At 35.8% G+C, this 16,586-nt stretch overlaps 1 protein-coding gene across 2 annotated transcripts in view; it reads left to right on the top strand.

Annotated features, from left to right (window-relative positions):
- TLL1 (tolloid like 1) overlaps positions 1-16,586 on the top strand; it is a 256,251-nt gene that overhangs the window by 182,870 nt on the left and 56,795 nt on the right. For both annotated transcript variants that reach the window (XM_082606006.1, XM_082606005.1), the window contains exons 10-12: positions 8,878-8,980; positions 11,482-11,598; positions 12,783-12,928. In XM_082606006.1, coding sequence (XP_082462132.1) covers positions 8,878-8,980; positions 11,482-11,598; positions 12,783-12,928 — 366 coding nt within the window. The remainder of the gene's footprint in view (positions 1-8,877; positions 8,981-11,481; positions 11,599-12,782; positions 12,929-16,586) is intronic.

The following is a 16,586-nucleotide window of genomic DNA, read 5'->3' as shown; positions in this document are numbered from 1 at the left end:
AATGATTAGTGATGGTGAGCATTCTTCATGTGTTTGTTGGTAATCTGTATATCTTCTTTGGAGAAATACCTATTTAAGTCTTCTGCTCATTTTTCGATTGGGTTGTTTTTTAGTTGTTATTGAGCTGCATTAGCTGCTTGTAAATCTTGGAGATTAATCCTTTGTCAGTTGCTCCATTTGCAAATATTTCCTCCCATTCTGAGGGTTATCTTTTGGTCTTGTTTATGGTTTCCTTTGCTGTGCAAAAGCTTTGAAGTTTCATTAGGTCCCATTTGTTTATCTTTGTTTTTATTTCTATTTCTCTAGGAGGTGGGTCAAAAAGGATCTTGCTGTGATTTATGTCATAGAGTGTTCTGCCTATGTTTTCCTCTAAGAGTTTGATAGGGTCTGGCCTTACATTTAGGTCTTTAATCCATTTTGAGTTTATTTTTGTGTAAGGTGTTATGGAATGTTCTACTTTCATACTTTTACATGTACCTGTCCAGTTTTCCCAGCACCACTTATTGAAGGGGCTGTCTTTTCTCCACTGTATTTTCTTGCCTCCTTTATCAAAGATAAGGTGACCATATGTGCGTGGCTTTATCTCTGGGCTTTCTAATCAGATCAATATTTCTGTTTTTGTGCCAGTACCTTACTCTGTTGATTATGGTAGTTTTGTAGTATAGTCTGAAGTCAGGGAGCCTGATTCCTCCAGCTCCGTTTTTTGTTCTCATGATGGCTTTGGGTATTCGGAGTCTTTTTTATATCCAAACAAATTGTGAAATTTTTTGTTCTAGTTCTGTGAAAAATGCCACTGGTAGTTTGATTGAGATTGCATTGAATGTGTAGATTGCTTTGGGTAGTAGAGTCATTTTCACAATGTTGATCCTTCCAATCCAAGAGCATGGTATATCTCTCTATCTAATTGTATCATCTTTAGTTTCTTTCATCAGTGTCTTATAATTTTCTTCATACAGCTCTTTTGTCTCCTTAGGTAGGTTTATTCCTAGACATTTAATTGTTTCTCTTGCAAAGGTAAATGGGAGTGTTTACTTAATTTCACTTTCAGATTTTCATCATTAGTGTATAGGAATGCAAGAGATATCTGTGCATTAATTTTTTATACTTCTACTTTACCAAATTCATTGACTAGCTCTACTAGTTTTCTGGTAGCATCTTTAGGATTCTCTATGTATAGTACCATGTCATCTGCAAACACTGACAGCTTTACTTCTTTTCTGATTTGGATTCCTTTTATTTCTTTTCTTCTCTGATTGCTGTGGCTAAAATTTCCAAAACTATGTTGAATAAGAGTGGTGAGAGTGGGCAACCTTGTCTTGTTCCTGATCTTAGTGGAAATGGTTTCAATTTTTCACCATTAGGGACAATGTTGGCTGTGTGTTTGTCATATATGGCCTTTATTATGTGGAGGAAATTTCCCTCTATGCCTCTTTCGGCAGGGTTTTTATAAGAAATGGGTGTTGAATTTTGTCGAAAGTTTTCTCTGCATCTATTGATATGATCATATAGTTTTTCTCCTTCGGTTTTTTAATATGGTGTAACACATTAATTGATTTGCATATATTGAAGAATCCTTGCATTCCTGGAATAAACCCCACTTGAACATGGTATATGATCCTTCCAGGAGACTGTTCCATGACCACTTGAGAAAATGTGTATTCTGTTGGTTTTGGATGGAATGTCCTATAATTATCCATTAAGTCCATCTTGTTTAATGTATCATTTAAAGCTTGTGTTTCCTTATTTATTTTCATTTTGGATGATCTGTCCATTGGTGAAAGTGGGGTGTTAAAGTCCCCTACTATGATTGTCTTACTGTTGATTTCCGCTTTTATGGCTGTTAGAGTTTTCCTTATGTATTGTGGTGCTCTTATGTTGGGTGTATAAATATTTATAATTGTTATATCTTCTTCTTGGATAGATCTCTTGATCATTATGTAGTGTCCTTCTTTGTCTCTTGTAATAGTGTTTATTTTAAAGTCTATTTTGTCTGATATGAGAATGGCTACTCCAGCTTTCTTTTGATTTCCATTTGCATGGAATATCATTTTGCATCCCCTCACTTTCTGTCTGTATGTGTCCCTGGTCTGAAATGGGTCTCTGGTAGACAACATATATAAGGGTCTTGTTTCTGTATCCATTCAGCCAGTCTGTGTCTTTTGGTGGGAGCATTTAATCAATTTACATTTAAGGTAATTATCAATATGTATGTTTTTATTCCCATTTTCTTAAATGTTTTGGGTTTGTTATTGTATGTTTTTTCATTCTCTTGTGTTTCTTGCCTAGAGAAATTCCCTTAGCATTTGTTGTAAAGCTGGTTTTGTGGTGCTGAACTCTCTCAGCTTTTGCTTGTCTGTGAAGGTTTCAATTTCTCCATCAACTCTGAATGAGATCCTTGCTGGGTAGAGTAATCTTGATTGTAGGTTTTTCTCCCTCATCACTTTAAATATGTCCTGCCACTCCCTTCTGGCTTGCAGAGTTTCTGCTGAAAGATCAGCTGTTATCCGTATGGGGATTCCCTTGTGTGTTAGTTGTATTTTTTCCCTTGCTGCTTTTAATATGTTTTCTTTGTATTTAATTTTTGGTAGTTTGATTAATATGTGTCGTGGCATTTTTCTCCTTGGATTTATCCTGTATGGGACTCTCTGTGCTTCCTGGACTTGATTAACTATTTCCTTTCACATATTAGGGAAGTTTTCAACTATAATCTCTTCAAATATTTTCTCAGTCCCTTTCTTTTTCTCTTCTTCTTCTGGGACCCCTATAATTCGAATGTTCTTGCATTTAATATTGCCCCAGAGGTCTCTGAGACCTTCCTCAGTTCTTTTCATTCTTTTTTCTTTTTTCTGCTCTGCAGTAGTTATTTCCACTACTTTATTTTCCAGGTCACTTATCCATTCTTCTGCCTCAGTTATTCTGCTATTGATCCCTTCTAGAGTATTTTTAATTTCATTTATTGTGTTGTTCATCATTACTTGTTTCCTCTTTAGTTCTTCTAGGTCCTTGTTAAATGTTTCTTGCATTTTCCCTATTGTATTTCCAAGATTTTGGATCAGCTTTATTATCAGTATTCAGAATTCTTTTTCAGGTAGACTGCCTATTTCCTCTTCATTTGTTAGGTCTGGTTGTTTGCTGCCTTGCTCCTTCATCTGCTATGTGTTTTTCTGTCTTCTCATTTTACTTATCTTACTGTGTTTTGGGTCTCCTTTTTGCAGGCTGCAGGTTCGTTGTTCCCATTGTTTTTGGTGTCTCTCCCCAGTGGCTAATGTTGGTTCAGTGGGTTGTGTCAGCTTCCTGGTGGTTAGGACTATTGCCTGTGCTCTGTGGATGAGGCTGTATCTTGTCTTTCTTGTGGGCAGCTCCACATATGGTCGTGTGTTTTTGGGTGTCTGTGGTCTTATTATGGTTTTAAGCAGCCTCTCTGATAATGGATGGGGTTGTGTTCCTCTCTTGCTAGTTGTTTGGCATAAGGTGTCCAACACTTTAGCTTGCTCTTCGTTGAGTGAATCTGGGTCTTCGTGTTGAGATGGATATCTCTCGGAGGTTTTCACCGTTTGATATTATGCTGAGCTGGGAGGTCTCTTGTGGACCAGTGTCCTGACGTTGGCTCTCCCACCTCAGTGGCACTGCCCTGATGCCTGGTTGGAGCACCAAGAGGCTTTCATCCACATGGCTCAGAGTAAAAGGGAGGAAAAATAGAAAGAAAGAAAGAGCACAAAATAAAATAAAATAAAGTTATTAAAATAAAACATAATTATTAAGAAAAAACATTTTTAAGTAAAAAAAAAAAAGGACATACAGAACTCTAGGACAAATGGTGAAAGCAAAGCTATACAGACAAAATCTCACACAGAAGCATACACATACACACTCACAAAAAGAGGAAAAGGGGAAAAAATAATATATCTTGCTCCCAAAGTCCACCTCCTCAATTTGGGATGATTCGTTGTCTATTCTGGTATTCCACAGATGCAGGGTACATCAAGTTGATTGTGGAGATTTAATCCAGTGCTTCTGAGGCTGCTGGGAGAAATTTCCCTTTCTCTTCTTTGCTTACACAGCTCCCCGGGTTCAGCTTTGGATTTGTCCCTGCCTCTGTGTGTAGGTCGACTGAGGGCATCTGTTCTTTGCTCAGACAGGACAGCGTTAAAGGAGCAGCTAATTTGGGGGCTCTGGCTCACTCAGGCCGGGGAGAGGGCTGGGTACGGATACAGGGCAAGCCTGCAGTGGCAGAGGCCAGCGTGACGTTGCAGCAGCCTCAGGCGTGCCATGTGTTCTCCTGGGGAAGTTGTTGTTGTATCACGGGACCCTGGCAGTGGTGGGCTGCACAGGCTCCCCGGGAGTGGAAGTGTGGATAGTGACCTGTGCTCACACACAGGCTTCTTGGTGGCGGCAGCAGCAGCCCCAGCATCCCACGCCCGTCTCTGGGGTCCACGCTGTTAGCCGCGTCTCACACCCGTCTCTGGAGCTCCTTTAAGCAGCGCTCTTAATCCCCTCTCCTCGCGCACCCGAAAACAGTGGGGAAAAAAAGTCTCTTGCCTCTTCAGCAGCTCCAGACTTTTTCCCGGGCTCCCTCCCGGCTAGCCGTGGTGCACCAGCCCCCTTCAGGCTGTGTTCACAACGCCAACCCCAGTCCTCTCCTTGGGATCCAACCTCCGAAACCCAAGCCTCAGTTCCCAGCCCCGCCTGCCCCGGTGGGTGAGCAGACAAGCCTCTCGGGTTGGTGAGTGCTGGTTGGCACCGATCCTTTGTGCGGGAATCTCTCCGCTTTGCCCTCCACACCCCTGTTGCTGTGCTCTCCCCTGTGGCTCTGAAGCTTCCCCCCTCTGCCACCCGCAGTCTCTGCCTGCAAAGGGGCTTCCTAGTGTGTGGAAACCTTTCCTCCTTCACAGCTCCCACCCACTGGTGCAGGCCCCATCCCTATTCTTTTGTCTCTGTTTTTTCTTTTGCCCTACCCTGGTATGTGAAGTGTTTCTTGCCTTTTGGGAGGTCTGAGGTCTTCTGCCAGTGTTCAGTGGGTGTTGTATAGGAGCAGTTCCACGTGTAGATGTATTTCTGATGTATCTGTGGGGTGGAAGGTGATCTCCGTGTCTTACTCTTCTGCCATTTTCCTCAACTCCTGTTTAGGATTTATATTGTAAGGGGGCTCAAATATGTACCATGAAAATAATAATACATGAGAATCTTAACATTGTATTTAGATTACTTTAGTGTTTTTCTACACATTATCCAATTAAATCTCTCTGATTTAATTCTGCTGAGATCAGCCTGATATGATGATCTCCATTTTATAGCAAGAACATTCATTCAAACTCAGAAAGTTTAAGTAAACTAGCAAACTGAGAAGCTAGAACTTGAACCTACACTTTTTGACTCACAGTCACAAACAACTCCTAGTTGTGAAAATAAATGCAAATTTTCCCTTTAATATGATATAGGGCAGCACTGAACAAAACCTTAATTATCAATTATTCTCAGATTTGGCAAATCTTTCTGGAGAGGATATACAGTAAATATTTTTGGCTCTGCCAGATATACAGTTTGTTCAAATGCCCAATGCTACCATTGTTTTGCAGAAGCAGTCATAGACAATATGTAAAAGAATGTGTATAACAAAACGTTCTTTACAAAAACTGGCTACAGGCTGGATTTGGCCCATGGGTTATAGTTTGCTGGTCCCTGATTTTGCCCCTAGTGTTATTTCTGAGAAGAAAACTGTTGTCTGCCTAGAGAGTTTATCAGACTTGTCCAAGCTGCTTCTGGATGGAGCCCTGAAATCTATTTTGTTTTACTGCTTTTAATTCTAATATCTCTTTCTAAAGAACTATTTAATAATATCAGTCTAGTTGACAAGATTTCTATCTTCCCCATCCCCAGCACTATAAGGTATAAATATTACTTTAATTGGTCTTTTTATGGTGTTCATGGAATTAGTTTAGGTAGTCAGTAATGTCTTAATTGTGCTGACGAAAGTTCACTGCTTATATCATTCTCTGGAGACTTCCAGACATCTAGTCCCTTGACTGTTGATTTGCCTTTCTTCAAGATTGTTCACTCTGTAAGATTGTAAAACAAAGTCTTTAATAAGCAAGCTCCACAGCTATTGAATCTATTTAATTTGCAGAATAGCTACTAAGATGCTGAACAGATCACAGGAAATCTTAGAATTGTTCCTTGTATCTCCCTCAATCCCATGTTCCAGAGGAACTATGATTAATTTTAAATTGAGAAATGGTAAACTGATACTTAACATAAGAAATAAAACATCTATATAATTGTGCTAGGTAGTTTTTATTTCATCATTCTTTGAAAAAAAATGCAATTTATTTATATAGAATAACATAATATAATATAAAACAATCAAATATTTTTCATGTGCTTTTGATTTGTAATTCAATTATGGATTCTGCTAGCAACCTTAGTCAAAGGCCAACATTTTACTTCTACATCAGAGCCCTAAGATTTGATTTTCGAAAACCTATCTTTATTACATTTTCTGCTTCTAAAGGACGCTATGTTTTACATTAAAGTAGGCCAGTTTTGTTCCTTCACAGTGCTTGGAGTTTAAAATAGAAGATTAAAAACAAGATAGGAAACTTTTCTGTTTAGAGTTACCCCCCTTCCAACTCTGTGTGTGTGTATGTGTGTGTGTTCCGGACTTCAAATATTAACTATTTGTTAGCAATCCAACCACATCGTTTCAAGTTTGAATAAATTTTGATGACACGCATCCTTCCAATTTAGCTGATTTTTTCCTCATTGAGGAGGAAGTTGCATACCATTATACAACTCCTTTATACCCCAGAGGGAAACCGCAAATGAGCCTTGAGGTCTACTGTTTGTGTCTGTATTCTAGTTTTGCCGTCTCTGCTATAATAAATAAGTTCTCATATGATCATATAGAGTTGAAACCCTGGTTGTTGCTATAGGGAGAATACAAATGAAGAATGAAACTTAGTAACAGACAGTGGTAGTATTCCCCATTTGTAGCAGACTTAAAGTAAATATAAAGTTAAGGGGGAAAACCAGAAATTATTTCCCAATTATGTCCTAAGAATAACCTAATGTTGCATTGGTATTCAGAGATGGAAGAGCAAGCATATTGGTAACTACAGGAGAATAGTTTAGAAACTATGTGTTTTGGTAATCAAGTATGGAGGGTTATTGAAAAAGAAAGGGAAAAAAAGGATTAGTCCTTTGTCCTTTGATATTTTGGAAATTCTTGTAAAACGTTTTTTAGAATATTTAGAATGATAAAATCAGATGAATAAAAAAAACCAAAGGAAAAAGAAAAAACGATAAATAAGGTAGAAAGAAATAAATGAAGTTTTATTAAACCGAAGCAAATTATGCCATGCCCACTGCATTACAGTTAAGCAACATCTTGTCTCTATTTTCACATCTTTGATAGATTTCATCCTCTTGTAATTAAGAAAGTACATGTTTAAAGAAACTGATAAATGTTGAATTTAACGGTGAAATGTTAACACCATTATAAGGTACAACTGACTTTCATTATAGTTAGACAAATTCTTAGTTTCCATCTCTGTGAAATGGTTATTTATATGGGCAATTAAAACCAACTTTGGCATACAATTTCATCAATGATCATCACGGTGCTGAGATATAAGATGCCATGAGAAATATTTATTGTTATGCTGTATCTTCATCCTAGGAAGAAGTAAGCTAGTTGAGTGAAGATTGATTTCCCATAATGAGTACTTACCTTTCTGTTAAATACTATGCTGAAGAAAGGGGAGAAGTATATGTTTTCTAACACAAAAAAGGTAGTACTTTTAGGGAATATGGATTCAAAATTGATTATACTTATTCTTTTCTTTTTTTCTTCATTCCTTGAGAGTCTTCCTACATTCGAATTTTTATAATGACACAAAAGGATTCTGTAAATACCGTTACAACCTACAGTTTTATATTAGAAGTATGTCAAATATTCATAATTTGTTGCATTTGGCCAAAGTCCATTTCAATTTCTAGATTAAAGAACAGGTTCATTGTACACCTTAAGCATCTTAGATGTTTTAAGCAGAATAGAGTTCGAATGAGTTTTTGAATATAAAAAAGTATTTTCCAAGTGAATTTTACCTTAGCAGATACATGCATTTTTATGTTAGTTTGGCTCTACTTTTTGGTGTAATCAACTAAAAAAAAAGTTAATTATATGAAAAGTAAAGTCTTTTTATAAAGCAGTAAGAAAACTGTCTTTTCTAAAGTTGCTCTTGAATATCTTAAAAAGCAGCATCATTTCAAAACAAAGTACAGAATAAAGGGTCATGTACAAGATCTTCTAACTTAAAAGGTCTTCGAATACATATTCTTGGATCTGGAGAAACATAGTGACATCTGTCTTTGATTATAGTTACATGGACAAATTTGAATTCTAGAGCTGTATTTAAAACATTTCAACATACACAATGATATTATGTTCCTGGAATATGGCACATGGTGGTTATTTTTAACGTAATTATAGATGTCTGAAATAAATTATTAAAAAGAAGACACTCATAGTAAAATCAGAAGTTCTCATGGTTTGTCATGTTTATCTAAGAAAATTCAAAATAAACTATTTGAATAAAGATTTCTGTTTGTTTCACAATTGTTCAAATTAACTTTACAGAAACTTTGGTTTAATTGCTGAAATGTTTAGTTTCTTTATTGACATTGTGCTTCTAAATTGTTAGACATTAAAGTGAATGAGAAAATGAGTGGTTTTTTGAGGTGTTTATTTTAAAAATATTAGAGGGATACTAATACAGGAAAAAAATTGCTATTAATCTCTTTTCACAGTAGTCCTGGGTTCCTAGACATGTGAAGTTACAATCATTTTTAATCTGTGTATTCTTTTGTTACATTTTGAAGATTGTCTTAAACTTTACTACGATGGACCTATACAAAAGTAGTTTGTGCTGGTATGATTACATTGAAGTAAGAGATGGGTACTGGAGGAAATCACCTCTCCTTGGTAAGAGATTTTTTTGCCTCTTATGTGGCTATGCATGTAGTCTGTCTTGTCCAGAGACAATTCTTTCAAGAGTTATCTTAGGATTTAAAATATATGAGACCAACATTTTAATTTTTCTTATACTTTTTTCAATCACAGCAAAAATACTCACAGACAGATAGATAAATAGACAATTCATTGATTTAAACCAGCTTCAATTATGAGGTGGTATTTGGACCTGAACATAATGATTTAGAATAGTTTATACTGAATAATCATCACATATTCTGTATTTTTAATTTTAAAATCAGAGTTTTAACAAGTAAACCAGATAAATTGTGTATTTGTGTGTGTATGTTGTTTTGCTTTGTTTGCTAAGGCAGTAGAGCATGAGCTGTTAGGTACACATTTGTTTTCTGGCTTCCTGCACCAAGGATATTGGTTCTTATTGTAGACGTCACAGTTTTGCTACTCAGGTTTTTGTGGCTGAGAAGGTGCATCTGTAGTTTGTGTCATAAATTGTAGCTCAGATTTGGTGCTCATGAAAGTATGCTACCAACATTTAACCACAGACCACATCACTAACTTACATGAGGCACTTTCTGTTGCCCTCTATTTTACTTAAAGGTGAGAGCTGCTGTGAGCACGTGAGCATCTACTCTATTGATTTTTTTTTTGAGATTGTACTTCTATTTTTAGAAATAGCTTTACTCAGCTGTGTTTATGTGCTTACATATCTTTTCTTCTTAACATCTAAAACCTGCTGAATGGACACTGTTGTACTAAAAGTGACAGCAGCATTAGTAAGTCCAAGAGATCTGTAGAAATGCTTAAAAATAAGGAAAAATTAAGATTTGAGCTAATTTGATAAGTCAGGATGAAGAAAACATTGTCTTGAACATTTAGTTCCTTAGCCTAGATGAAGCAATTTGTAATATATTTATGTGTGTTCCAAAGAAAACATTTCATTAAACTCATATTGAAAAACCAGTTCTAAAACTGAAATATTGAGAACACTTTTTAGAGCACCATCAGCATTACACACTGCAGGGTGTAATGGCCTAAAAGACTGGCTTAGTTTGACTACAATGTTCATGTGGAAAGCTTTCCCCACTAGTTCCTCTGAGACCTTGTTCCTCAGTGTGTAGCTGTCACACTGGCAGCATCAGAATCAGTTAGAAGGTTAGAAGTGTGGAAATGCAGGTCCCATTCCGTACCTTCTGAACCGGAGACTGCATTTTGACAGACTCCCTGGCAATTCATATGCACATTATAGCATTTTCTCTTTTAGTCAGGTTACTTTCTTCCAGTTTCCTTTTTTAAAGAATTGAAGTATAGTTGATTTACAGTGTTGTGTAAGTTTCAGGTGTACAGCAAAGTGGTTCAGATATAGATATAGATATATATTCTTTTTTCAGATTATATTCCATTACAGGTTATTACAAAGTTTTGAATATGGTTTCCTGTGTTTACAGTAAATCCTTTTTGTTTATCTATTTTATAGATAGTAGTTTGTATCTGTTAATCTCATACTCCTAATTATCCCTCTCCCCTTCCCTTTCCCACACATTACAGTTTAAGGGACATTGCTCTATTTTACATGCCCCTAATTTACTTTGCCATTTAGGGAGACCTTTTTTCACCTGCTATCTGTTAGTATGAATTTGTTTTAAGTTGACTGACATTTTTCATATACTAAAACTATGTATGACATCATTACCAAGGGCACACAAAAATGGATGACAATATATTATTCTTTGTGGAATTATTTCATGTGCATTGTCATATTTAACTTTCTGTCATCATATAAAATCTTAGAGCACAGTAGCAGATATACAGTAAGCAACGAATATTTGTGGAAAGTTGAAGGAGGGAAGAAGGAATGACAGGCAATAATATATTTGCTCAGTATTATACTTGCCTGTGGATAAACAATCAGAAAAAAATTAGAATTCATTATCAAGTCTTCTGATACTGTTTGCCATTCTGCCTACTACACTACATACTACAGCTTTATAGATGAGATGTATGTAGTAACATAATTCCTTGGGCAGCCTGTGGGTTTCCCTGACAAGTCGCCATTGAACATGGCTAAACAAAGAACTATACTTTGAGCTGTCACTTCCTTATTACTGACTAAACTGAAAATTTGAAGCAGTTTTTCAGGATCACTTGTACTTTTTTCTGTTTTCCATAGAATAATATTCCCCACCTTGATATATCATGTGTCATTTTACAAATAGGACATGTTTTGAGCTAGCTGTTTCTTAATTTTACAGATAATGATACTGACATCAGTCATTTAATCTGAGAGTATGTTCCAATATTCCATAAATAAATATGAAGAGATTGATTTATCCACCTTTATTAAGTAAATATTAAGGAATAATTATGGCTCTAGTTCCTAGGGGTAGATACAGGAACCAAATCAGGTTTCATGCATGCAATTTGTAGCTAGTGTGAAAAGCAATTAGAATATAAAGTCATATTTAGGAGTCTCTTTATTCTTTTATTTCTTTTAGGTAGATTCTGTGGGGACAAATTGCCTGAAGTTCTTACCTCTACAGACAGCAGAATGTGGATTGAGTTTCGTAGCAGCAGTAATTGGGTGGGAAAGGGCTTTGCAGCGATCTATGAAGGTAAGTCACATTGAGTTTAGAGATGGCTTCTTCTTAGACCTCTAAACAGAAATATCCTTTCTCTCAATTTCATTAGAATGATATTGTAACTGTATTTTAATTACAAAATTTTCTAAACCTGTATTATAATGTTCATTATGATGATTTTAATAAAAATACCTGGTAAATTTAAACTGAAGAAACAACCTGCTTTCTGGTACCAGTAATGTGGTAACATGTAAATGTACTCATCAGGGATGTGTGGGGAAAAAAAAACTCATTATAGAGATGTGTGGAAAACAACAGCAACCACAAATGGCGAAAGAGTTCTTAAACTTCGGTTGTTTTTTCATGACAACATTAAAATGTTATGAAGAAATTACCACTTCTCTTTGTGCTGAGTTTGTGTGTATTTGATGCCTGTACTGCGGAAATGCCTTGATAAAGGAAACTGCACAGAAAGTAATTGTGCACAGTTCTGGAGCTTGCTTTGTCTAAATCAGAGAGTCAGCATTCAAGAAGAATTTACTAGAGGCTTTGTTCTATATGTATCTAAAACAGTAAACTGGCATTGTGCTTCCTGGCTTTAAAAACCTTCTTGCCAGATCGTGGGTAGAGAAGATTCTTCTTGCTCCTGCCTCTGCCAGCGCAGGAGTTTAGGCTATTTAGAAGACAGAAGATTTCTTCTTCTCTTAGACTTTTAAGAGAATGGAAGCATTTGTTTTAGAGATTGTGTGGTTGTGAAGAGTATGGTTTGGATGGAGCCACAGATGTTGAGCACGAGGCTCGCTCACAGCCAGAGGCCCAGGGAGTTTTGTGGAGCTTCTCTCCTGATCAGCTCCTCCACTGAGGTAAAAGACTTAAAGAAGCAGTTCAGAGAGTCAAAGAGGAAACTCACATAGAATAAATTACAAAATCTCAAAAGGTTTTTAAAGTTTTTTTTAAATGCTTGTTTTTGTAAAAATGTGAATTAACAGTCATAAAAAATCATATATTCCTCTGCTGACTGTTATCTAATATTTATAGTTAAGTGACTAGGTTTTCTTTTAACCAATTAAATATTTACAACCAGCCAACCTTGATTTTTATAACCTGGTTTTTATGTACTCAGCTCCAGGCACCAAACTAAAATGTTATCTTAGAAGAAAATGAAAACGAAATGGTATGTCTAGGTTTATTTATTTGTTTATTTTTGCTTTCCTCAGCTATCTGTGGAGGTGAGATACGTAAAAATGAAGGACAGATTCAGTCTCCTAATTATCCTGATGACTACAGGCCGATGAAAGAATGTGTATGGAAAATAGCAGTGTCAGAAGACTGCTATGTCGGGCTGACCTTTCAGGCCTTTGAGGTAAAGTCCTTCAGGCAGCCTTTGTGGGGCACATCCTCCATAAATGACAGTGCATTTAATGGGATCCTCATTAAAAAAGCAAAGAACTAGAGAATCAGCTTTTTCATCAACAAAGAAGCAAAGGATTGCCTATAAAATGCAACATCAAGAGCAAAAGAGGTTTTTTTTTTTCTTCTTTCCTCTTACTGCAGACATTTTCAAGAAGATTAAAGTGAGTTTACATTATCTGTGCTTTTTGAATTAGAATGTTTGAAGTACTGTCAATAGTTTCTTTTGACAAATTCCCAGGCTTGTTTCACAAGAATGCTTGAAGAGTCCATTAAATAAAAAACTTTTATTTCTCTTCTAAACTAAGACGTTAAAGGTAGATTATCTTTTTGTTGTTGTTGTTGCAGTGTAAATCCATTTTTCACCTTTTTATCATTATGCAGAAAATTATTTATATCAAAAACAGGGATTTAAATATTCTTAGGAGCTTTTGATTTCATCAAAAATATTTATTGGGGAAGAGATCAGCACCGACATTGTATTATTAGATGAGGGCAGAATAAACCAAAGGCCAGTCAGAATCCTGGAGCAAAGTCTGCATCTAAAACTACTGCACTAGCTAATGAGTCATTTTTGTGTAGTGGGGAGAACTGAGTGAGGGATTAGAAGCTAAGAGATATGGGAATTTGTCAAGAACTCCTGAGCATGTTTAAATTACAGAATCAGGCTAGAAATTGAGAGCCCAAGGTGGAGTAGGAAGGAATGATGAGGTGCTGGCAGTAGGTCCAGGAAAGAGTTAGAGATCCAGATGCCATTACTGGAGATTATTTCTTTACTGAAATTAGAAGGCTTACTTACTGTCCAAGTGATCAGAAGGCCGGTGTAGAGAACCCCATTCATTGCCAGGATGTGCTGGCCACTGAGTGTGGTGACTGTGTGGTGTCCCAGTCCCCATAGCAGGAGCCCCAGGGGAATCCAGGTATTACTCAAAAGCCCAGAGAAACTCATACCCCGACCTGTAAACTGTGTAGCATATTTTTTGGTATTGTCTCTACCCCTTTGCTTGTACCTTTTAATTTTCAAGACATATTTCTTTTTAATCATGAAAAAACTCTCTTTTATGCCGTGATCATGATGTTTATGCCCCTGACCCCTTTGCATTTTTGGAAACCTTGGTTCCGAGATTATCTGATTCACATTTATTTTTAAATTTTATTGGATTGCAAACATTATTCAAATAGAACACTTTATTGTAAAGAGTAAACTAAAATTGGGTAGGATTCACTTTTTAGACCAAAACAACTGGTTCGCTGAAAAATTATCTAATGACCACATTACATGTGTTAATATTTTGTGCTATTGCAAAAATTAAGAGATGAACTGCCTTTCAATATATAATTCAATGTTTTATAGAATTCTATTTTAGTAGTGATGTCAGCAAATACATTCATTCCATGCATCTAAAAACTGAGATGCAGAAATTGCTGGCTTAGCTGGTTTGCAGGGTTTTTTTTTTTTGGTTTTCTGGGGTTTGTTTGTTTGTTTGTTTGTTTTGATATATCAATATAGTAAGAGTGATATTCTTCAAAAATAGGATAATGTAAGGACAAATAAGAAAGATTTACACCTCAGGCACTTAAAACCATGCCTGACACAGAGTAGTCATTTAATAAATACTTGTTGATTAAGTGAATGAATAAATTATTGCTAAGCTTTGGAAATGAGGTAGAGTCATGTCACAGTTTGGCTGATAGTACATTTTATTTATTATCTCTAGTTTCCTGTCCTTTCTTCATTTTGCTTTATTTCCTTATGTTTTTCCTCCTTTATTTATATGCTGGACATATTTGAATGTCTAGTAGGCCTCTCATCTTTAAGTGACTAACATCAAGCCTTTGATTGTCTTGTTTTACTCACACTAACCCACTCACCTTCAGTCTTCTCTATTTCAATATTTAGTGTTTCAGTATGTCACTATTTACTCAAGGAATATCCCTATTCCACTTTTTGTCTTAAACCCCAAGGCTAATTAATCAGCATATTCCATTTGCTTTGTCTTCAAAATATACCACATACATGACCACTTTATATCTACTTTCTGGCCACCACTGTTCTAATCACTGCCTCTTGCTTTGGAACTTTGGTGAGCTCTTCACATCTCTACACTTGCCCTACATATCCTGATATCCACACAACAGCTGGGATGATACTTTCAATGTAATTTATATCAAACACTCCTCTGCTTAAAGTTTTATCAAACACTACTCCCCATGTGCCTCATGGAGAAAATCTTTGTGTTAGACTTTCAGGCATGCGTTATAATGCTGTTGGCCATGAAGTCACTGTTAATGAATTGGAATATCTGTGAAGGTACCTTTAAACAGAAACACACATAAAGCAAGGATAAATATTGATTTGATGACAAAAATTTTGTGACCAGAAGCTCTCAGAAACCTAACTCTGTATTTCTCCAGGAGCCATGAATCAGTATTCACTAACTCAGTGTTTTCAGTGACTGACTTTGTTGAACTCAACTACTGCTAATACTGAGAATCAACTGTATATATTTTTAATTTGGTCTAGTGGTCATTAGGTGGTTTGTTTCAGTTACTCAGTTATCTGTTTATATCAATTTGTTTTTGTTTACATAACATATTTTCAATATACAGCTTATGTGTTTTATATTTAAAATGTATAATTTAAAAAAGATCTTCACTATTTCTCAGTGTTTTGTGTCTTTCTCTGACAAAACTGTTTTTATTCACTGATATCAGTCTTTGACTTTTTCAAAAACTTTCTATTTTTGTAACTCTTATTCCCTATGTCACTCTCTCCCTTTTCAGATAAAAGGGTCCTTAAGATAAGCTAGTTCTGTTGAAATCTACTATAAAGAACTTACTGGCTGTTCATTATTTATGCCTTTCTGTGAATTTATGTCATGAATATTCACCTCTCCTAATGCTACTTAGATTTTAATGTAAGTACAGAAAGAAATCTGAACAAGTGCTTTTGTTAATGAGGGTAATAGACTACTAATATTTCTGTAATCATCACCTTTGGGAAGATTTTTCTTCTCTAACAGTTACTGGTATGTTGACTCTTAAGACCAATACTGAAGTGAGTTTCTACATGAATGTAGATAATGTCTAAAATCATTTTGAAGAACTCATCTTCTCTTCAGCAGTGGTATTTGTAAAAGCCTCTATACTACTATTTCACTTGAGAACTTTCAGTATGCAGAAATACATAAGAGAAAAAGTTGGGAAGACTTTATAGTACAACTTCAAAGAAATGTCAGTAAAGCAGGAAATAAGTGAAATAAACCCAGAGCTTAATTATGTTTAATTAAAATCCCTACATACATTTATTTAAGTGGGATTACATTTGAGGTACTTATCAATATTTCTACACACTGTGATTTGGTTATACTTTCCTTTTGAAAACCATAGTATATAATAGTCTTTCCCATTATTACTAGCAACATTCTAAACTACATACAGAAGTTTTTTATCTTAGCACAGTTGACCCTTGAACAACACAGGTTTGAACTGCAGGGCTCCACTTATATGTAGACTTTTAAAAATAAATATAGTGCCTGTTACTTTCACTTTACAGATCTTTAAGCATGGGGGAAAGTTTGTGTTTGATTAGAGATCACAATATATGGAAT

The sequence above is a fragment of the Mesoplodon mirus genome, assembly GCF_964341445.2.
Source record: "Mesoplodon mirus genome assembly, chromosome: 2".
In the NCBI taxonomy this organism is placed as follows: domain Eukaryota; kingdom Metazoa; phylum Chordata; class Mammalia; order Artiodactyla; family Ziphiidae; genus Mesoplodon; species Mesoplodon mirus.
The sequence above is the reverse complement of the archived record's forward strand: the minus strand, read 5'-3'. Positions and strand labels throughout refer to the sequence as shown.